Consider the following 24,693-nt stretch of genomic DNA (forward strand, 5'->3'; position numbering starts at 1 on the left):
ATCCGTGTTAAATTCAATATGGCGTCTAAACTGACTAGAGGCTATACCTCATTAGCGATTCCCAATTTGTGAATCGTTCCTTTGAATCGGTTCTTCTAAATGAACCAGTTGAACCTCTCGTACTGAACGGATTAACAAATCAGACTGAATCGGTAAGAGTGGCTCTAGAGTTAAAACATGATTGCTTGCGGAGCTTACATGTCCAACTTGCAATAATTCTGGTTTATATGGTTAGTACCAACTTGCTGAACTGAGAGCTGTCTCTTTTGATGTAATGACCCGAGAACCAATTAAAAAACGAATGAGGTGAAAAGTTTACTAAGAGAAAATATGTCTTTATAATAAAACACAATTGGTTTTAATGGAGTAGTTCACTTTAAAATGAAAATTTCCCATGATTTACTGACCCTCAAGCCATCCTAGGTGTATATAACTTTCTGATGAACACAATTGGAGTTATATTAATAAAAATATCCTGACACTTCCAAGCTTTATAATGGCAGTGACGGGGTCCATTGAGTTTGAAGCTCAAAAAAGCACATCCATCCATAATAAACATACTCCACGCGGCTCCGGGTGGTTAATAAAGGCCTTCTAAAGCAAATCGATGGGGTTTTGTAAGAAAAATATCCTTATTTAAAACTTTATCAAGTAAAATATCTAGCTCCCGGCAGACCGCCTTCCATATTCAAATTACACAAAAAAGTGTAACGCCTCTCACAGTTCAAAACGTTTACACTACGTTCTAGTGATCCGTCGTGCTAGTTATACTTTTTTTTGTGGTATATTTGAATTCGGTAGGCGGTCTGACGGAAGCTAGAAATTTTACTTTATAAAGTTTAAAATATGGATATTTTTATTACAAAACCCCATTGATTCCCTTCAGAAGGCCTTTATTAACCCCCCAGAGCCGCGTGGAGTATGTTTATTATGGATGGATGTGCATTTTGAGCTTCAAACTCAATGGACCCCGTCACTGCCATTATAAAGCTCGGAAGCGTCAGGATATTTATTAATATAACTCTGATTGTGTTCATCAGAAAGAAGAAAGTAATATACACCTAGGATGGCTTGAGGGTGAGTAAACCATGGGGTAATTTTCATTTTAAAGTGAACTGCTCCTTTTGTGAACAAGTATTTTATTAGCCTATTGTAAATGCAAGTGACTTTTTGATTCTAAATGAGCTAAATCTTGACTGCAACTGGGATGAATGAAATGAAAATAAACACCTTTTTAATATAACCTAATAAACAAAACGTACATATGGCTCTACTGGAACGTTTTAAAGAATGTAATATCCAATGCCAGGTTGTCAGGGACATTAAGCAACCGCTGAATCATTATTCGAACCGGTTCTTTAAAACAGGCTGTTCGAAAGAACCGATTCGCAGAAATGAATTCCCTTCACTAGCAGAAGCGCATGCGCACACGCCGCCTCTTTTGCCTTGGGTTTCAGCGGCTCCACATCTGGAAATGTTGAGAGGAGAGAATCCCTCTCTTCATCTGCCGTTGAGCTTGAGACGTGGTGCCTGCGTCACTCCATAGAGGGGCGTGGCTTCTCGGAGGTGTTTCCCGGCTTTATATAGATACAGAGACCTTTCCATCGCAAAGCAGTGCGTCACCAGAACCCCTGGAAACTAACATGCAAGTCCAGAATAGAAAATATAAGCAGTTAGAGAAACTGAATTAAAATAACATTAATACAATTTCGCGTTGTTATTGCATGCGCCTTTTGAATCATCCGAGCTTTAAAATCATTTGCAGTTTTTTTTTCTCCCGCGACTGGAGTACACCTTTTATTGCGGTAGAAGTGAACGTTTTTATCACCGATATCTGGAGTCATCATTATATTGGGAAACAAAACGCTGGTCGGACTGTTGTGCGTTTTGGGAAAGTGCGTTGAACTTGGTGAGAGTTCACTCTACACTTCGCAAGCATGAAATCGGCAGAGGAAGGTAACGTATAAGAAGATTAAATGCACACACACTGTCATATTTCACTCTCTAATGTGTTTCTGTAGCATTATTGGGACTATACTATTAGCCTAATATTAATGAATGGGTGCACGTTTGCTTATGAGTTTACCTGTCGTGATTGAAAAAAAAAAAACGCTATCGTGCACTAGGCTATCTGTTACTAAGGGTAACACAGTCGCTTCAACGTCTCTAACGCGATGTCATATTATGCCACGATTCTCAAACTTTGACATAATGTTTCCATATTTGTCTGCTACAAATGTAAGTTATTTAGAAATCAACAGCACTTTCCTCAACTGTGTAAATTAATGTCAAATACAAAGACGGCTGTTGTAGCCAACTTCACTAAAGAAGTGAGTTGTAACAGTAGGTGGGGTAGGTAACACTGATAGAAAATATAGGCATTTTAATTTGTCTGCATGAAGTTACTGTAGTAATTCAATTTACTGTGCTTGTTTTAGAAAGAAAGACAAAAACATGACATTACATTTATAGCAAATAAAATCACGTAGTAGGAGAACAACTCTAAACCTATATTGTATCATTTTGTGCAATCTGTGTGTCCATAATAGGACTTTGGAAAGTTGTTACAACCCTCCTCATGTCTGATTTGACGATGTATCTCACCCCAATATCTAATTTCTGATTGGTTATTGGTGGTTCCAGCTCAACCTGTGCTACTGCTTTATTGTGTACAGTTATTGTTAATGTTTATTTATTCTTTTTTTATTTTTAGTCTAGTGAAATTGAAGTTATTTCTTTTTCAATCAAAGCACTGAATGATTTTAGGAGACCGCAGAAGGGAGTGGTGGGCCTGACGAAGATGAATAAGCAGGAACGTTGTTTAGATTGTGGGTTTTTGCATCCCTCTCTTTGCAGCAAATGTGCATTTCACAAGATAACTTAGATTATAGTTCATAATGACAGCTCTACTAAAACAAAACAAGTTCTGGTATTTTCGGCTGAAAGAAATAACTTAAACCAGCTTTAAGATGGTCTCCCAGCCTGGGCAAGGTTGTTTAGCTGGTCTTCGACCCTGACCTGCTGAAAAGTGCCTAAAACTACTTTAAATCCAGCCAACAGACCAGCATAACAAGACTGAGAGACCAGCAAACCAGCTTAAGCTGATTTAAGGTGTTTTATTTCAGCAGGGTTACTAATGTACTTTAAGTAATCAGTAATTTAGTACTTTTATTTATTTTTTTAAGCCATCAGAATCACATAGTGTATACTTACGGCTTGCTTACAAAAATCTAATATGTAGTTGTTAACTTGATTCAAAAACGATACATACATTAGGGATACATTAGCATGCTATCAGTATCCAGGGTGCTTTGTTGCGCTGTGGTCACATTTTCAAGTATCCGTGTTTTTAATCGTCCTCTAAAGTAGCGAGAAATCATTGCAAATTTTATTGCAAGCAGAGCCAGTAGTGACTGTGCGCCAGTTTGGGCTAACTTACATTACATATATTTCCACCAGGTTGGACTGACTGACTACAGTGACTGACTCAACTCAACTGCATTTTTCCCCCCTTTTTGAGTACACACACACAATTCTGTTATCAGTAAAAAAGTCTTAATGGACAGACTTAAAAACTTAGGCCAAATGATGTATTTCTACTGCTTTTTAAAATGTTTTAAAAGTTTTTGGAGAAGCTATAAGTGTTCTGAAATTGCTAAAGTGGTCAGTGATTCATCTTGAACTCTCCAGAAAGCTCTAAGCATTCGATTATTTCCCCCTTGCCAAGACATTTTGTGTTAGTCATGTCGCATGTCAAATGATGTGTTGTTCTCTAATCTCAATATATACATTGCATAGAAGCAAATGTTTGCCCGTTTTTCGACAAAGACTGCTTATGAGTATTGGTTTTCCGTCTGGTTTTGTCCTCAGGAAGATATTTTTAACACTTTGTTATTTTTGGCCTGGTATTTGTGTATCACTCACCTTGCTTCCTCTGCAGAGGTTGTGGTTTTTAACCACTAACGTTTTTTTGACTCACAGCTATTACTAATAAAGAGTATAGTGTCTTTTTATAATGCCACCATTTTATACCAATCAAATGGCAGTTCTTAAAAAATAAAAAGCTATTTATTAGAGGTGGATGATTGTAAAAGCAGCAGTCTCCTTAACATTTCCACACAGCAGCTTTATGCACGTTCTTTAAGAAAGATGTCTTGTGCTCTTTTATCTCTGTGGCTTATTTTTAGAAGCAGTACCTCATGAAAATCTGATTGCTCCTTACAGATGCATACGGTTACAGCCAAAGCACCAGCATTTCACTTTCTCTGAGCAACCCCTGCCCAACCTCCCAGTACCACAATCTCCAGACCAGCCCTTCATTGTCAATATCCATCAGTCAGCCATCCTCGTTCTCCCCTCAAGATGACATGAGCTCAGTGGGCTACTTCCAAACATCCGGCCCCCGGTCCAATGGAGCTCCCACATTGGAGAGTCCACGCATTGAGATAACGGCTTACGGGCAGTTCCCCGAGGATGAAGTAGAAGAGAGCAGCGTTCCCGTGACCAAGCGACTCAATTCCATTGTGACATTAACTTTGCCAAGTATCGACGGTTATCGCGATCCCTCCTGTCTCAGCCCGGCAAGCAGCGTGTCCTCTCGTAGCTGCCATTCAGATGCGTCGTCATACGAATCGGGCTTCTCATACAACTACGACAACTCGCCGCAGAACTCGCCCTGGCAGTCTCCCTGCGTCTCCCCGAAAGGTTCCTCATCGCTGCAGTCCTGCACCCTCGGGGTGTCTCCACGCCATTCTCCATCCGGTTCTCCCCGTGCCAGTATCACAGATGACAGCTGGATGGGCACCAGAGGCTCGCGACCAAATTCTCCTTGTGGCGGTAAAAGGAAGTACAGCTTTAATGGTGTCCACTCGCACAAGTACCATCCATACTCGCCGAATCAATCCCCGGGGCTATCGCCACAAACTTCGCCCCGTCTCAGCATTACTGAGGACACCTGGCTGCCCAACACCAATCAGTACACCAACTCTGCCATTGTCGCCGCCATTAATGCCCTCACCACAGATGGATTAGCAGATCTTGGGGAGGGGATCCCTTTGAAGTCCCGCAAGACCAGTCTGGAGCAAGGTGGCTCGATGAACCTGAAAGTAGAACCAGGTGGAGAGGAGACAGGATCCCTGGAGCTTTGCCAGGAGGACTTCTCAGCACGTCTGCCCTTCAAAAAGGAGACCTACTGTAGTGGCTTCTTGGATGTACCCCAACACCCATACTGGTCCAAGCCTAAGCCTTACATCAGGTTAGTTGCACATAAAAAATTCTTTCGTATTCATGGTCAAATAGTTTGCTCTTTAGTCTATGCTAACCAAACTTCTCTCTTTCTCTTTGCCTCATTATTGGACTCTCTCACTCTTATTCTCAAAGTCCATCGTTGCCTGCTCTTGATTGGCAGTTGCCTTCCAGTTCAGGGCCTTACAGCCTACAGATTGATGTCCAACCCAAGTCCCATCACCGTGCTCATTACGAGACTGAAGGCAGCAGAGGGGCAGTGAAAGCACTAGCAGGAGGGCATCCAGTGGTCCAGGTATAAATTCATAATCTCTCAAAACCAGTAGGGTCTCTCAAAGGCGTAGTTCCCTCATTATTTACTCACCCTCATGTTGTTCCAAACCTGTGCAACTTACTTTCTTTTCTTTACTTCTTTTCTGGATTGTTTCAACTGGTTTAAGGTAGGTAGTAACTGATTAGTTAGATTAAAATCTAAGGCCTGGTTTCATAGACAGGGCTTAGAATAAATTAGACCTTAGTTCAATTGGGACATTTAAAAGGATAGTTCACCCACAAGTACAAATTCTGTTATTTAGTTGCTCCAAACCTGTATGAATTTCTTTCTTCTGCTGAACACAAACAATGATATTTTGAAGAATGTTGGTAACCCAACAGTTGATGAGCCACATTGAATTCCATAGCCAACATTCTTCAAAATATCTTCTTTTGTGTTCAGCAGAAGAAAGAAAAAAATCATATAGGTTTTGACAACAACTTTTTAAATTTTTGGGTGAATTATCCCTTTAAGTAACTTTTATAAATGGGGCTTAGTAAAAACAACATTATTGGTGTGCTTCTTGAGACAAAACAAATTTTAAGATATGTCGGTGCATGTTGCTTTCAGTTAAGACAGCTCAACTTGCATTTTAGCCTGGGACTAGGCTTAAGCCTTGTCTGTGAAACTGGGGGTTAGTCTTCTAGGTTGATCTCTGCATGAAAAATTCTGGTATGAAATGTAGTTATATATACACTACATTTGAAAAGTTTAGGGTAAGATTTTTTTTAACACTTTTGAAAGAAGTTGTCTGCATTTAGTTGAAAAAGAAAAAAACAGTAAAAACAGTAATACTGTGAAATAATATTATAATAAAAAAAATCTATTTTAATATTCCTGTAATTCATCAGCCAATACTCCAGTCTTCATTGCAACATGATCCTTCAGAAATCATTCTAATATGCTGATTTGATGCTCAATAAATATTTGTTATTATTATCAATGTTGAAAACTGTTGTACTTCTTAATATGTTTATGGAAACCGATACTTTTTCTGGATTCTTTGATGGACAGAATGTTCAAACTAACAGCATTTATTTGAAATGGTATACATGCACTTTAAAAACTATAGCTGCCATTCATTGTCAGAGAATGGTCTTATTTTTAACTTTTCATTCATAGTCAACATCCTGCAACATACTCTCCATGTGCTATGTTGGTATAGTTTCACTCTTTCATTGCTTTGTTTTTGTTCATGTAAGGGAACTTCCTTTTATTTGTTTTCTCTAAAGTCACACACTGTGATTTAAACCCTTACATTGTTCGTTACTGCCAGTTCAGGAAGTGTGAATAAAGTACTTCTGATATTTGGCAAGACTGCAGTGTCTTGGTGTCAGTCCGTTCTGCTCATCGGTGAGTCACACACCTCATTTGCTTTCCGTATCTGTATCATGGGTGTTCACTACACAAGTTGGTTGCAGATGCTCCCTAATGGATAACAGAATTCCTAAAGACAGGAGTCGTGGTTTTATCTGAAAAACATCAGTGTGGTTGGACCTGACTCTTGGGGTATGCGAACCACAGTCTCCATGACCACTTTATTTACTAAAATCGCAGTTAAAGGTGAACTCAACATCTCAGAATACATCTGTGGCTGCTGGGTACTTTTCGATTCAAAATAACGAGGTGCTAATGATTGTGAACACGTGGCTCAGAGCGGCTCCCGTCTGAAAAAACAAGGTCCTCTCACCCTAGCGTTTTTTGTTTTTTTTCAGATCCATTGCCGTTTCCGGCCTAGTGCACAGACTGCCTTTTGTTTAGCTGAAGGTCCTCGTACTGCACTGACATCATGTGCAACAGCATCGTGTGGAGGCGTCTAGTCTTTGCTGCAGACAGTTCTGGCAGGCAAGTGAAGGGGAGTGTTCAAAGGAGCCTCAAACAAGCTTGTCCCATTCTGTAAACCATCAGATTAGAGAGCACTCTCAGCTGCACATGTTCTTCTTTTAGTGTAAAGCTACTTCCTTCATGCTCTGTCACCACTGTTTACCTCCTCCAAGGATCTCAGTCAGTGTGAAAGTTCTTTTGTGACCTTAAGGAGAGTTGTTAAAGTACTTTTAATTTTGGACTGCAAACATTTCAATTGGAAGTTCTTCTCTCAAAAATCAAATTGACTTCTGGCCACAGTAGTTTCTCTTACATTCTTACACTATTTATGCAAATCTTTAATAAATAATGTTTATACTTACATTTTGTCATATACTCCTGTTATGTTATATATACACTTAAGTCTGTGTTCCCTACTACGTGAGTCACTATATCCTCATATTTTGTCTCAGAGCTCCCCTCTTCCCTACTTCTGTCTCTCCACTTGGGGTTTGGTGGTTTCTGATGATCAGGATTTTTGTACCCAGGCTGCTAGAGCCCCGTCTCTCTTTTTCTCTCTCCCCCTGCTCGGGTTCCTGGTGGTTTCTGTCAGATTTTTTGTATCCTGGATGCAGTTTGACCACATGTGCCGTCGGATTGACGGTAGACGTGAGTGTGTAGCCTCTGATGTAAGCCTACTGCACCACAGCTATGTGCTTCCACGTCTGCGCTTAAGTCTCTCGGGAAGTTAACTTCTCAAAGAACAGCTCTGTCAACAAAAATCACCGCTGTAACTGGAAGAAGTGACGAAATCCCTAAATATAGGTTGGTTTGTTAGGGCAGTGCTTCCACATTTTTAATATTCAGACCGGTTTCATCTCGGAGGCCTACTGTGACTGTGATCTTTATGACTCTTTTTGTTGAGTTCTGTCGGTGGAGTTTCTATCTGGTTAAGTCTTTTTATGACTTATTTTATCATAGTAATGTGTCCCATTCACTAGTAATTGCGTACTCAAGTATTCTTACGCAAGTGCACAAAAAGAAACACAAATTTGTTCTTACCCTTAATATCACCCTTAATTATTAACTTTTTAGATAGACCCTGAATACACATGATTCGCTGCATTCAAATTGCAATGCTAATGCATATATGCAGCATTGAGCCAGAACATGCCTAATATGCTGTTGGTCTTCATGCGTTGGTCAAAACAGCGCCAAATCACTGAGGAATGGACTCTACAAGACCCCTATGGTGTCCTGTGGTATCTGATGTTAGCAGCGATCCTTCAAGTCCTTTGGGTTGCGAGGTGCAGCCGCCATGGATGGAACTTGTTGGTCCAGCACATCCCACAGAGGCTCAATTGGATTGAGACACCATGAACTCTTCATCATGTTCCTCAAACCATTCCTGAACAATGTGTTCAGTGTGGCAGGGTGCATTATCCTGCGGAAAGAGGCCACTTCCACCAGGGAACACCAGTGTCATGAAGGGGTGTACCTGGTCTGCAACAATGTTCAACCTCCACATGAATGGCCAGACCCAGGGTTTCCCAGCAGAAAAATGTTTTGCCCTGATCATTACACTCCCTCCACCGACTTATCGTCATCCCAGAGCTTCCTGGTGCCATGTCTTCCACATGGACGTCCACATGATGTCAAAAGAAAAGAAAACGGGATTCATCCGACCAGGCGACCTTATTCCCCTGCTCCAGGGTCCAGTTCCGACACTTGCATGCCCATTGTAGGCACTTTCGATGATAGACAGGGGTCATCATTTGTGGCTACACAGCCCCATATGCAGCGATCCACTGTGTGTTGTGACACATTCCTCCCATAATCATCATCAAAATTACTGTGTGCCACAGTAGACCTTCTGTTGGCTCTTACCAGATGGGATGTCCTTCGTTGCCCTCCGGCATCGATGAGCCCAACACTCTCTGTCTCTGGTTGTCCCTCCTTAGTCCACTGTTGGTAAATTCTTACTACTGTTGCCGTTTCAGAGATACTCTGACCCAGTCGCCTTGCCATAACAATTAGGCCCTTAGCTCAGATCTTTGTTCCTGCCCAGTTCTCCTGCATCCAACATGAGAACTGATTCTTTGCTTACAATATATCCAGACCTCAATATGTGACCTTGTTAGGAGATGATTGCTTCAACCATGTTTTGGCCAATTTGTGTGTGTGTGTGTGTGTGTGCGTGTGTGTGTGTGTGCGTGTGTGTGTGTGTGTGTGTGTGTGTGTGTGCGTGTGTGCGTGTGTGCGTGTGTGCGTGTGTGCGTGTGTGTGTGTGTGCGTGTGTGCGTGTGTGCGCGCGCGTGTGTGTGTGTGTGTGTGTGTGTGTGTGTGTGTGTGTGTGTGTGTGTGTGTGTGTGTGTGTGTGTGTGTGTGTGTGTGTGTGTGTGTGTGTGTGTGTGTGTGTGTGTGTGTGTGTGTGTGTGTGTGTGTGTGTGTGTGTGTATGTATATATATATATATATATATATATATATATATATATATATATATATATATATATATATATATATATGAAAAATGATTATTTTTTATGTAATACATAATATATTCAATATTATATATTGGCTGCATATAATTCTTTGTTGGTTAATGTAGTTAAATTAACATATCACACTTACTGAAAAATAATATTGGATTAATATTTTACATTTTTATTTTATAAATAATATTTTACATTTTTGCACTTAGGATCCTTATAATTTATACTACTTTTATATTTTATCTCCTATTTTTTTCTTCTTCTAATTATCTTGTAATTTTTTGCATAGTTTTTCTTAGTAGATTTGTGTAAATATATTATAGTTTTTTGTTTTTACTTTATTTTTTTGTGTATAATATGCAGGTTTTATTTGGTTCTAAATTTGACCTTCAATTTAGGTAAAAATGTGTGAGCTTATATGTATGAATCAGGATTTCAATATTTTAATGTGCCAAATACAGGCATACGCACTGTGAGTGAATGAGCCCAATGAGAAGAACAGTTGGTCTTGCTCAATATCACATGAGACATAACCTTTTCCAGTAAGAATTTGCTCACTGGATCTGTCCAGTAACTCTTCAACGGAGCCCGTGTTGTAGTTTGACTTTTTTTTTCCTCAAACTGTTTCCCTCATCTGCCACAGATGTGCCACGGAGGTTGAGAGCTTGAGTGGGTGAGAACTGACCCACAGCACTTGGAGGTGTGGACATACGGCTCTGAACTCCGTGCCATGGGCGGAAAGAGTCTTGGCATTCCTCTAGTGGGTGATAATGTAATGAAGTGAGGGGAGGGTTCTGGGAGTGGGATCTCTCTGGCCTCTGTCTTTCTGGCCTGTGCACTCCCTACTGCCTGAATAAACACAAATGCCAGGCTCAAACATATCTACTTGTATAAATATACAGACTGGTCCAGGACTTTCACCACAGATGCTGACCACCCTCTTTGAGGATCTCCATACATCAGCTGCTTAGACGCAATGTGCTTGAGCTTTCAATATAAATCTTCAAATTCAAAATCTTACTTCATATTTACGTCAACGAATCATGATTTTTTAAATCTTTTTTGTGGTTTTCCTTGAAGAACTTTTTTTCAGCTTCTACAATCTGAACAAAATACTCTAATTCAAAAGTTTTTTAAATGTTTTCAAAGAAATTACTTATGCTCATTAAATCTGCAATTATTTGATCAAAAAAAGAGTACAGACAGTAATACTATGAAATATTATTACCATTTAAAGTAATTGTTTCTATTTTAATATATTAAAATAGTCTTCTGTCACATGTTCCTTCAGAAATCATTCTAATATGCTGATTTGGTGCTCAAGAAACATTACATATTATTATCAATGTTAAAATGTTATCATCAATGTTGCGGCTTAATATTTTTGAGGAAACATTTTACTCAGGATTCTTTGAATACAGTTTAGCATTGATTGGAAATGGAAACCTTTTGTAACTTTATAAATGTCTTTACTGTGACTTTTGATCAATTTAATGCATTCTTGTTGAATAAAAGTATTAATTTATTTTAAAAACAAAACCAAAAATCTTACTGACCCCAAACTTTTGAATGTTAGTGTACACGAGGAGCAGGTTTTTGGTCCAATGAGATTTGATGTGGACGGGGCTACCTGCCACAACGTCACAGAAATAAAAATAAAGTGACAAAATGTAGCATCACATGTTAATAAGAATATGGAAGCGATTAATGTCCAGACCAGGTGTGACGAAAACGTGACAATTAAAAGGTTGACATTTTATAAATTACAGTCAGTTACATGCAGGATCATGCTGGGTAGCCCTGCCCACTTTGAAATCTCATTGGTCCAAAAATCCCACTTTACATTAAACATAAAATATCTTCTAATTTAATCTGATTGTGTCACGTCGTGCATCACTTTCTAGGTCAGTGTGAACATACGAAATGCTTTTTGCTAAAAATAGGTTACACCAATAAATTCACATTTGTATCTTTCAGCTTCACGGTTACATGGAGAGTGAGCCTTTGACCCTACAGCTGTTCATTGGAACGGCAGACGACCGTCTTCTCCGGCCTCACGCCTTCTACCAGGTCCATCGTATAACCGGGAAGACTGTGTCCACACCAAGCCACGAGGTCATGCAGTCCAACACCAAAGTGCTTGAGATTCCTCTACTGCCTGAGAGCAACATGAGGGCCATGTGAGTATGTGTGTATATCTCAGAAAGACACTAAGAAAAAGAAAAAACACTGAAACGGCCGGTGAGGGACATGTTTGTACCACATAATTCTGTATATCCACATGCATCCTGTGCATATTTCCTGCTATAAACAACACTGAAAAACCCCTCCATTTTACCGCCAATCCCCCTGTTGTGAAGGCAGTTGCTAAGCAGACGTGTGTTTTTGTGTGTGCACGCTTTCTAAAGAGTCCCAGCGCTGTGGGTTTCCCTTGAATGAGCTCCAGGGCTTGTGTTACAGGAGGCCTCTGGTCGCATGGTGCTTGTAATGGCGGGCTGGGGTCTGTTCTGCAAGCCAGGCGGTAGCGGTCTTACTAGCTCAGCATTTTCTTCTCCCTCTATAATGGATGTAACACTTAACTTATACAAAAAAACCACACACCCCTCTGGATCCTGTTTCAGAGCTTTCTGAGTAGCGTTCCCTCTTTGTCATGTTTTTGTAGTGAAGCAAAAAAATGGTTATGCCCCTGTGTCAGTGCAGTTTAGCCAACTCTTTAGTATTTAATTTCATATTTTCTTTTGATTGGAGAGAAAATTATATTTTTTGCCTTGTATATAGAGTTTGGTTTGGATGCATAGTGCTGAAAATGGGAGACTGGAAACTCAACTCGGGCTTCACACTTTTTGAAGCAGTTTTTTTTGCAAAAGGAATGACGAATGTAATTCAACTAAAAATCAGGATGACAACTAGAACACACTGTGCTCGTCCTCACCACGTACGCATGGGAATGTTAAGATCTGATGTTCCAGTATCTGTACTGCGTTGACAGATCACTCATACTCAGTGATTGTTTCTCCAGTTTTTCAGACTTCCTGTTTTTGCCAAAAAGTCAGCTTTAAGGATTATTTCACGCAGATGAATCTTAAATAAAGGGCCTTACATGTTTCTTCAATAGATGCAAAACTTTAAAAGGCTTTCAATAAGTATTTACGCATGTTGGCTTTCTGGTCTAGTTGGAGGATTTGTACATTTAATGGAGAAAGTAAACTTTTCATGGATTTTTAACAACATCTCTGCCATGTCAGGAGCAGAAATTGGAAGGGACGAGATCGAAAGGGCATGTATTTATGCCGAGCAGAACAAGAGCCAGGCGTAATTTTGGCAGAAATGGTACAAAAAAATGCAGGCAATAAATTAAACGTTTACTCTGTTCCGAGAAAATGTTTATTAAACAACTGTCTAACGATATTAACCACACATTTTTGTACTTCTGAAAGGATTTGTTGAGTCTATTCCTCAAGCATATTCTTTCTGCGCCACAGAATCGACTGCGCTGGAATTCTCAAGCTGCGTAACTCGGACATCGAGCTCCGGAAGGGCGAGACCGACATCGGACGGAAGAACACACGTGTGAGGATGGTGTTCCGTGTCCACATCAACCAACCTAACGGCAGGACGGTGTCTTTACAGGTGGCATCTAACCCCATTGAGTGCTGTGAGTCATGCCACTAAATCTGACTAAATCTTTTTTTTCTTTTATCCAATGTGACTAACAGTGCAATCAAGGTGTATTTTTAGCAGTTAAAAATTAAAATTCTGTTATTCACCATTCACCAATTCACCGTTGTATGAATTTCTTTCTTCTGCTGAACACAAAATAAGATATTTGGAAGAATATGGGGTACCATACAACCCATTGACTTCCATAGTATTTTTTTTCTATACTATGGAAGTCAATGGGCCCCATCAACTGTTTGGTTACCCATAATCTTCAAAATATCTTCCTAATGAGTAAATGATGACAGAATTTTCATTTTTGGGTAAACTATCCCTTTAATGCATTCCCAGGGAATCAAACCCATGATCTTGCTCGCACTATCCTCTACTGACAAGAATTCTGTAATTAGATGGATTGAATCAATAAATCAATTTAGCTCATTATATAAATATTGCTAGGGCAGATCAATTGCTATGATGTAAATAAGTAATATCAAGAAAATGAGCACAGCTCAAATGTGATTGATTTCTGGATTATTCCCAGTTAATGGCAGAATATGTATGAAAGACATATTAAGCATTTGGGAGTACAGACTGAACTACTATAGTTTAAATAGTTTGCAGTGTTCATGTAGCCATGGCATGTACAGAATAGCATATATAATATCATATCTCATTCCATATCATATCATATGCCATATCAATCATATATCATATCATATCAAATCTATCATATATAAATCATATACACTACCATTCAAATATTTAGAGTCAGTCATTTTGTAAAATAAATTAATACTTTTATTTAGCAAGGATGCATTAAATTGATCAAAAGTGACAGTAAATACATTTATACTATTATGAAATAATTATATTTAAAAATGCTGTTCTTTTGAACTTTATATTCAACAAATAAGCTTGGGGAAAAAATACCATAGTGTCCACAAAAATATTAAGCAGCACAACTGTTTTCAACACTGATAATAATAAAAAAATGTTTCTTGACCAAACCAACATATTCAATGAAGGATATAGAGAATCCTATTTCTGAAGGATCATGTGACACTGAAGACTGGAGTAATTGCTGCTGAAAATTCAGCTTTGCCATCACAAGAATAAATTACATTTTAAAATATATTCAAATAGAAAACAGTTATTTTAAATATTAATATTTACCAATATTATAGTTTTTTACTGTGTTTTTGATCAAATTAATGCAACCTTGTTGAGCATAAGATATTTATATTTTATAGTCATACTGAGATTTAGCTCTTTACCCTACCGTTGTAGAAAGTACAGCTGTAAATGTGTAGAAGTTTGCTTGGTTTTGTGCACTTACATCTCTTTCATCACTTTCTTTCTGTCTCTTTGTCCTTCTTGCAGCCCAGCGCTCAGCACAGGAGCTGCCCCTCGTGGATAAACAGAGCATGGAAAGCTGTGCCGCCTCAGGGGGGGAACAGATGCTTCTCAGTGGGCACAACTTCCAGCACGACTCCAAGGTGGTGTTTGTGGAGAGAGCACAAGGTAGGGAACACACTTGATGTGTGTGTGTGTGTGTGTGTGTGTGTAATAGGAATTGTTTTGAAATGGCCTCTGTTGGGAGGTTTCTGAAGATAAAGCTGTAGGGACAAAGACTTAATCCCAATTCGCATACTTCCCATAAGTACAAGGAAATACGTAAGGTGCTGACGATGGTAAATAACATAGTTTTGAGTATGATGTAAACCTGTACATGAGTATTGGTTTATAATTAGGCCCACAAGGAATATCTGCATCATTTGCAAAGTATATCTTCCATCCCTTGCATGTTAATTAAATATTTTTGCTTATTGATTATGCTTTCAGTTACAGATACATGCCTAGTACACTTAATTCCGTTTAACACATCACATTTGACCAAATATGAATGAATTTAGCAGATTTCCCCCTTAAAACAAAAACAGATTCTGTCTGAGCCTGGTCATAATATTATGTTTCGATCCATTGCAAACCAATCCTCTTGCATAGTGGCAGGGGATCTGGACAATATTTGGCCAAAAAGCATGTGTGGGTGCCATCTGGCCACGTTTGGCATGCTGTTTTCAATGCATCATGATTCAGGAGGGAATCTAATCTTGCATACTGTATAGGACTGATAATAAGCAAACTGGGAATGAGGCAAACACTGCGTAAATGCATTTAAAGTCGCACTGTGTCATTTCTGGGCCACTTGCAACACCAAACCAAATTGCAAAAAATTCCCAAACACTCTCCTGTCTTGCATTGTTTGGATGAACACTTAAATTCCCCAAATTATTCAATTTTTGAGCCAATAGTGTGTCATTCTGCTCTTGTTGTGGGTTATGCAAAGTCATTATTGCACTTGTAAAATATCATTAAATTTAAACAGGTGTAAAGGTGCACAAGTTGGCCTAGATATGGTTCCACACAAATGTTGATTGATTCTAAGAAGAAATGATTTTAGAGCACCAAATCAGCGTATTAGAATGATTTCTGAAGGAAAATGTGAGACTGAAGACTGGACTGAAAATTCAGCTTTGTCATCACAGGAATGAATTACGTTTTAAAATGTATTAAAATAGTAAAGCAAATTGCAAAAACGTTCTAAAACCTGCTTGCCATTGTTTGTATGAACACTTAATCCCCTCCCAAATTGATCCCATTGGTTTAGGCGATATTGTGATGTGCTACTCAAACAAACACATTTCAATTATTTTGATGCTACTACTGGTGCAGAAATCCATAGAGTTGGGAAAGTAAAAGGATCCAATATGAATATCTGCCTCCCTGAGCTGTAGTTTGAAATGTAGTTTATCTCTCTGTTATAGTCATGGGGGTCAGTGTTTACTCATAAGAGCTTTTATGCTGTGACGGGCCTCTAGAAACTGTCTAGTATATGTGGAAAAGTCCTGCTTTGTCCTTAAACTACTGTCTTCAGTAGTATGTATGTGTGTGTATACTTAGTCCAGATAGAAAAACCCTCCTACCACTCCCTCCATCCCTCCTTCTTCCCCTCTTTGCCGTCAAAATATCTCTCCCTATGCCAGAGTGCCACATGTGGAGCACATTAATGCGCTGTATTTTTAACCCAACAGATTTACATTTCCAGAACTTTCCATTGCCTGTGCTGCCCAGGAATGGAGCCCAAATAGAGAGAGTGTGCAGTCTGGGCTGTCCCTTGTGTCTGGGCGTTTGTTTTGATTTTTTTGTCTGTCTTTATTCAGGTCTCTCTCTCTCTCTTTTTCCATATGGAAAATAGAAGCAGTAGCCCTTGACTGTTGATACCTGAGATTTACAAACAGTCATTTCCTTGATGAGTTTGTCAAAAATAAAAAAAAAATTAAAAAAAGAGAGGAGGTGCAGACAAGGCCAAGGCCGAGAAGTGTAAACACTCTGGATACTCGGCAATCCGTAACACAAAGCTGAAGGAAATGGCCTCATTGTTTTACCTGTGAAGAGGGGAACTCTGGGAATTGAAGCTGCTAAAATGTGTTATAGTTGTAGAATGATATTGAACCTCTCTGTATTCTAATAGCCACACACACACACACACACATATATATATTCTTATATATATATATATATATATATTCTTATATAATTGTATATATTAAATATTTAATATAATTACATTATGGATTTTATTTTATTTTTGACACTTTATTTTATAGTAACACTTTACAATAAGCTTCCATGTGTTGACATTAGTTAACTACATAAGTTAACATTAACTAACAATGAAAAATACTTCTAAAGCATTTATTAATCTTAGTTCATGTTCATTTAAACATTTGCTAATTAAAGTGAAATGACCTGCTGTATTGTACAAATGGGTGGGTGGATGGATGGATGGATGGATGGATGAATGGATGGATAAAGGTTGTTGTGGATTTACTAATGAATGAACATTTGTTTTAGTTGCAGCATCAATAACATGCTGTCAAACCCAGAGACATTTTTGGTTTGTGCACATATTTGCGTAGGTGTTTGTGTAAAGCAGGGAGAGATAGAGAGGGCATGTGTGTGCTTGCCGACAGAAGGGTGTGTGCCCTTGTTTTTTAGAAGGGTTTCCCCGTGTCTGGCATCCGCTGTGGATTCTTGGGCACTCCTCACATGGAAACACCCCTTAGCCAGCCCACCATTGGCATCAACAGCGCTCTCTCTCTCTCTCTCTCTCTCTCTCTCTCTCTCTCTCTCTCTCTCTCTCTCTCTCTCTCTCTCTCTCTCTCTCTCTTTATTTCTCTGTCCAGTTTTCTAAAGACAAATCTTTTCCACTATCATTTTTCATGAGCTTGGTCACATGCTTCTGCCTCGTTTCCTTAGAACTTATTCCCCTGTATTTGCATTTGCCATCATCTATAAAACGTTGGCTTCTTTAAAACTGGGGAACATTTGATTTGTAAGAAGGAAAAGAGGTGGTTCAGCCTCTGTATAGATTTTAAATAGGATTTCTTCATATTAGATTCATGTTAGTTGTAGTGGTATCCTTTTAAAGGGATAGTTCACCCATAAATTTCTGTCATTATTTACTCACCCTCATATTTTTCCAAACCTGTGTGATTCTCTTTCTTACTTGAGACACAAAAGGTCATTTTTGGAGAAAATAACCATATAATGCATTTGTATGAGGATCCAAAATGAAATACAAACCTTTGGAATGGTCCAACGTGTGCAATATATTTAAAGTCTTTTGAAGCCGTACAATAGCGTTTGTGTGAGGAACGGACCAAAATATAGAAGAGTGGCCAAGATATACTTCAACAATTTACCTTTGTGTTCCATGGAAGAAAGAAAGTCATACTGATTTGGAACGACATGAGGGTGAATAAATGATAACATAATTTAAATGTTTGGCTGAACAGTTCCTTTAAAGCATTTTAGATGAATATTTTTGTTTTTCAACATCATAACTGTCAATGAAAAGGTGTTGAAATTAATCTACGGTCTGTAGCGCTGTGCAGTGTGTCTCTGCGGGTTCAATCTCGAAGGGAATGGTTGTTTTTGTTATGAGTAAAGAGGGGGCTCCTACAACGTGACTCACACACAGGGAATCCCTGTGTCTCTCTCTCTCCCTTTCTGACCATTGCTTCCTCTCAGCTGCAACGTGACTTCATGGACTCTTTTCCCATCTGTGCTTGGACCGCATCTTAAATGGAAAGTCAAAGACAGTAACTAATATGCAAAAGGAGAGGAAAAGTAGTGAGACTGAGAGAAGGAAAGACGTTTAGGGAAATCCATTTAAAACTGATTGGTAATACACTACTGAAGAAGTAAAGCCGAATACTCAATTGGAATTGTGTCTATCTGCTGGGGAGAGTAGTAGGAGTAGAGGTAGAGTAGAGTAGAGTGTCAGACTTTGAATGTCAGTTCAAAAAAGCATTGTCTGAAAGTTGAAGGCTATTTAGAACTTTGATTACTGCGTTTTGAAGAGAGATTTTAAGAACTTTAAGGAAAGCTATGTGGTTTTCATTGTGTTCTTTTTTAACTGCTTGGCAGCTGCTACTTGCTAGATAACCTGCATGGTGTTATGGGTGGTTACAGGGGCATTGCTGATACCCCTATTAAATATGATCAAAGATGGCTGTAGAAAATAAATCTGCGTTGTTTATCATTAAAAAAAAATCACAAAAATTTAACCTTTCATTGAAGTAAAAGAATTGAAAGTGGGGGGTAAATCACATTATGAAATAAATGCTTTTCTACAAAACACGTTGGCCATAATTATTGGCACCATTTTGTTAAATACTTTTTGCAACCTCCTTTTGCCAAGATAACAGCTCTGAGTTTTCTCCTATAATGTCTGATGAGTTTGGAGAACAACTGACAAGAGATCAGAGACCATTCCTTTATACAGAACCTCTCCAGATCCTTCAGATTACCAGGTCCATGTTGGTGCTTCTTCTCTTCAGTTGACTTCATTTTCTATAGGGTTCAGGTTTGGGGGACTTGGATGGTCATGGCAGAAGTTTCATTTTGTGCTCAGTGACACATTTGTATGTTGATTTAGATTTGTTATCTGTTGGTATTTGCTAGAATCCATGATACCATGTATCTGAACAAGATGTCCAGGACCTCCAGCAAAAAAATAGGTCCACATCATTAAAGATTCAACAGTATATTTAACCATGCCATGGGTTTGGGGTACTTTTTATCCCTGTTTGCACCAAATCCATCTGGTGGGTTTGCTGCCAAAAAGCTCTTTTTTTAGTTTAAAAAATAGAGCCAGTCTGATCATAGAACCAGGTCCCTTTTGAAGTTCCAGTCGTGTCTGACAATTGAATATGCTGGATTTTTTTGGATGAGCGAGGAGGAATTTTCTTGAAACCCTCCCAAACAACATGTAGGTGTGGGGGTGTAGGTTTTTTTTTTTTTTTTTCTGACCCCAAGACTCAACTAATCTCTCTGCAATTCTCCATCTGTGATCCTTGGAGAGTTTTTGGCCACTCAAACTCTCCTCCTCACGGTGCATTAGGGCCATATAGACACGTCCTCTTCCAGGCAGATTCATAAGTTTTTAGTTTTTTTTAGTTTTTCTTTAGTTTATTGGAACTTCTTGATTATTGCCCTGAATAGTGGATATGGGGATTTTCAATGCTTTAGCTATTTTAGAGCCACTTTCTGTTTTGTGAAACATTCTTTTGCTGCACATCAAAACGATATTCTTTGGTTTTAATCATTGTGATGGATGATTAAGGGAATTTAGCCTTTGTATTTATATTCCTGTGAAACAAGAACAAGATATGGGAATATGCCTCAGAGATATTTTACTCATAAAACATTCTAGGGATGCCAATAATTGTGGCCAACATGTTTTGGAGAAAAAACATTTATTTCATTGAGACCCTAACACCCCCCTCCACACAAACACACATTCCATTCTTTTACTTCAATGAAAGGTTGGGTTTTTGCAAATTTTTTGAATGAAAGATCAAAATGATAAACAATGCAGATTTATTTTTTACAGCCATCATATTTACCAGGGGAGCCAATAATTCTGACTACAACTGTAGGTGGATGGATGGATGGGTTGGCCATAGAATAGAATAGAATAATAAGATTTCACGATTAATAAAGTCTTTAATGCAGTAGCTGCTCAGCTCCTGATCCCTTGTCATTAAGACTTCAGTGCATAAGTGTACTGCAAGCCGCTTTGTATGAACGTGTCTGCAGAAATGATCTGTGCACCATCCACATCAGAGTCATCTGTGATTAATATGTGTATGCTACTAATTTTAATTCACTGTCTAGTCTAGACATAATCAGACACCTCAGAGAAGTCTTCATTTTGGCACACGCTGATGACTAAAGATAAGACATCTCCTTTTCTTTCTCTGTAGACGTGGACAGAGAGGAAGAAGGAGAGAGAAGGATTACTCAACTTTAAAGTTCTTTAAGTTGGCATCCTCAGATGCATATCAGGTTAATAGTGTTGGAGAGCTCACAGTGTCAGTGGTGAAGCAGCTTGTTGACTTTGTATGCAAATTTGTAACAACAGAACTTAATGATGTTTTTGTTATCTTTATTTGACACTGGCCAGGGCTGTGATCTATGGTGGTTCCTCTTCAAATCGAAAATTTTTCCATTGACTGGAAAAGGGCTATGTGTTTGTGTATGAGTGCTTGATCCAGATGTGTTACAGTTAATATGTGTGTGTGTGTGGGTGTTACGGAACAGTGGGGATTCCTAACAGAAGAGAAAATAGAGGGCAAAAAAAAGAGCGAAAGAAAGAAGCAGACACAAAGAAACTCCCTCATGAGAGAGGAGCGTTTTCACATCTGGACTCACTGGACTTCACTGCCTGCTCAGCTGCAAAACCACTTAAAATTCTTTTTCCCCTCTTTCTTTGTGCATTGGTGTGTGAGTGCATATGATAATGTCTTCAGAGGTTGCATGGTCACATGCCAGTGCTTTGACCTGGAGCATCTTATTCTTACACATTAGATGAAGTTATCCAGGTATAGACCTGTGCGTGTGAGTCAGTCTCCATTTGAACAGTTAGTTGAAGTAGGTCTGTCTGCACTCATGGGTGGTTCCAGACAGCTCAGGTGAATATTGGTCTCTGCTTTTGTCTATAAAAACTTTCTAATCCAAATTCTTAGTGCTTAATCATATGGTGAACAGTCTGATGGTAATTTATACACATTTTAAATACATCACCCATTCTGTATGTTACACAAGTATACTGATTTGAATTATTTTGGTTCCCAGTAACTCCAGAAATCCTCTAAAATGGGCACAAATGCAGCAATAGAGTTAAAATTTGCGACAAGCATTTAAAATCCACTTTTGGAATCGATCTTTTGGGTATAATCTGACACCATTGGTCGTGTCAGTTGGTGCAGTGGGAATTAGCCTTAAAGGGGTAGTTGAAAATTAAAATTTCCTGATAATTTACTCACCCCCATCTCATCCAAGATGTTCATGTCTTTTTTTCTTCAGTCGAAAAGAAATTAAGTTTTTTGAGGAAAACATTCCAGGATATTTCTCCATATAATGTATTTCAATGGCAACCAACGGGCTGAAGGTCCAAATCAATGCAGTTTCAAAGGGCTTCAGAGGCTCTGCACGATCCCAGCTGAGGAATAGGGTCTTATCTAGTGAAACGATCGGTCATTTTCAATAATAAAAAAGTATGTATATACTTTTTAACCCCAAATGCTCGACTTCAGTGTTGTGATTCTTCACGGCGTATGACGTCAACACATAATTCTTTAACTCACTCATGAGTTAGTGGTTTGAATCAGACTCACTCTGTCAGTGAATTGTTCCCAGCTTGTCACTACTGAGTTACAACTAACTCCCTCACTGAACCGTGAGTCATTTTTACTGAAATAATCAGTGATTTTGAAAGAAACTGTTGAAGCAACGATTCAGTGACTCCTTCATAAAGGCAGCCATTCACCATTTATGGCATAACAATGTAACTTGCAGAAAGATACTCTGATAAATAACTCCACTTTTTGCACAGGGGCTTAACCCCGGGTCTAACCCCCACTTTTAACCCCACGGTAAAGGAACATTTCACACTTGTAATTTTACACATGGTTATTAAACCCTGCTCCGGAGCAGGGTTAGCACCGTTCTTGCGGTGATTACCCCGCATTGCATTGCCAAACTTCTACAGTGTGAAACGATGCAGTGTTAGAATGTTATGACTAGGTGCTTAGCAACGGACAACCAATAGCGTGCATCATATTCACATGCATGCTTTGGACAGTAACAGAAACATTGCACATTGTATGAACATTCAGAGTTTGAATTTGAACAATGTCAAATGGTGACAGAAAACATGACAAATAGTTAACCCTGGGTCATTCTAAACCCCAAGTAAACAGAATCCTGAGATATCTTGCCTAACAGTTCACATTGGTTAACAATTAAGGTATTCATAAGCTGCCGTTTCACACTGTACATTCCTAAACTCTGGGTTAACATTAATTTTTGCGCTGTCAGTGTCATTGATTGGATGAACACATCACGCAATCTGTTTACATAAAGGCTTTAGCAGTGCACATCCTCATATTATATATTGCCAGTTGCCATTGTATCAAGTTTATCCTGAATGAACTTTTCGGACTATAAAGCTAAGAATGTGATGGTCTCTTCTTTACTCTAAATGTTTTCTGTCACCATGTTTTCATATTTTTTTCTGTGACTGTTCAAAGCATGTGAATATGAGGCATGCAATTGGCTGTCTGTTGCAGTGTTATATTAACCCTCTGAAGTCTGAGCTGTTTTGGGGTCCTTTAGAAGTTTTGACATGCTCTGACATTTGTGCTTTTTTCAGTTGCTCATAAAAACATTAATGGCAAAAGTGTAATTACACTGTATTCTGCCAAACTGGGCTACCATAATACCTGAGCAACATGTATGTACATGCATGTATTTTTGAGAGAATAATGTTTACGCGTGTTTTTTGAAAAAACAAAAACAATTGTTTTAAAATTAAGGCCTCAAAACACACAATAGATATGTGTCCACAAGACTTTTGACTAATGGGTGTTGTTGCCTAGAGTTTTTGCTTCAAACTGATGTGAGAATCATTGAGCCTACTCATTCACATAAAACAATATATTCATTTACAATTTGTAAGACACTTTTTCTTTACAAAGGCCATATGCGAGGAGGTGTGAAAGATCATGAATAATGCTGGGTATCAGACCTGAGAGAACAAAAGAACGCATAATGACCAGCATAATGAATGAGCTTCAGCTATGTGAGAGAGCAACAGGACAAAGGAAATATATTATGTTGTAGTTTATTTAGAATGTAGTCAACAAAGGCACGACAGAGTTATTCGAGTCTCTTTGGCACTGATAAGAAAAAAAGCGAGGCGACGGCTTTAACATTCTAATACAGTGTTGTTTAACACTGCAAAAGTGGGGCTATCCCTGCTCTGGAGCAAGTTTTTATAACCCAGGGTTAAAAGCAGTGCCAACCCCGCTTCTAAATTACAAGTGTGAAACATTCCTTTACCTGGGGTTAAAAGCTGGGTTTAGAATGACGATAACCCAGGGTTAAGCGTAATGTGAAAAGCCCTTTGTAGTAAAGAAGAGAGGTTTTTTCTTTCTTACCTTTATAGTCTGAAAAGATAGTATAAACTTGATAGTACAGTTGGCAATATATAATACGAGGATGCACAATGTCAGAGCCTTTGAGTAAACATATTGCATGCAGCGTTCGTCCAATCAGTGACAGACACTGCAAATATACTAATAAGGGCGTTAACCCTGGGTTTAGGAATGTACAGTGTGAAACGACACCCGGGATTAATTGTTAAACTTGGTTAAATTATGATTAATGTGACACGTGAATCAAGAGAACCCAGGAATTTGTTTACCCAAGGTTTACAATGAGCTAGGGTTAACTATTTCAAGTGTGAAAAGCCCTATTTTCAATTTGTATTTTATCAATTGTCATCATATAGCCTACAGAACTAGTTTTTTAAACTGTTTGGTACTAACTGGTGTATAATTAAGTTAATGTAATTTAAACCATCATAGTCATAGTATCTTTATCAAAGGACACAGCAGTACATTTTTAAGAAATCGTTTTTTGAGATCCCTAACCTTCCATATTAGCAATAGTAATAGTGCTGCTTGCCCTCACAGAGATCACTAATACTGTTGTTAGTTGCAAGTCGTTTCTATGGGTCTTCTGTTTGAGATGAGTTTGTTCTGGA

At 38.7% G+C, this 24,693-nt stretch overlaps 1 protein-coding gene across 2 annotated transcripts in view; it reads left to right on the forward strand.

Moving 5' to 3' along the window:
* The first annotated feature begins 1,542 nt into the window (after positions 1-1,542).
* Positions 1,543-24,693, forward strand: part of nfatc1 (nuclear factor of activated T cells 1) — a 49,580-nt gene continuing 26,429 nt past the window's right edge. Inside the window, exons 1-6 of one of the 2 annotated variants that reach the window (XM_079828478.1) lie at positions 1,543-1,956; positions 4,225-5,254; positions 5,380-5,539; positions 11,832-12,034; positions 13,337-13,509; positions 14,895-15,035. In XM_079828478.1, the coding sequence (XP_079684604.1) occupies positions 1,938-1,956; positions 4,225-5,254; positions 5,380-5,539; positions 11,832-12,034; positions 13,337-13,509; positions 14,895-15,035 (1,726 nt within the window). In that variant the 5' untranslated portion in view covers positions 1,543-1,937. The remainder of the gene's footprint in view (positions 1,957-4,224; positions 5,255-5,379; positions 5,540-11,831; positions 12,035-13,336; positions 13,510-14,894; positions 15,036-24,693) is intronic. The other variant, XM_079828477.1, reaches the window with a different exon arrangement.

Source organism: Gobio gobio (genome assembly GCF_949357685.1).
Source record: "Gobio gobio genome assembly, chromosome: 11".
Classification (NCBI taxonomy): Eukaryota; Metazoa; Chordata; class Actinopteri; order Cypriniformes; family Gobionidae; genus Gobio; species Gobio gobio.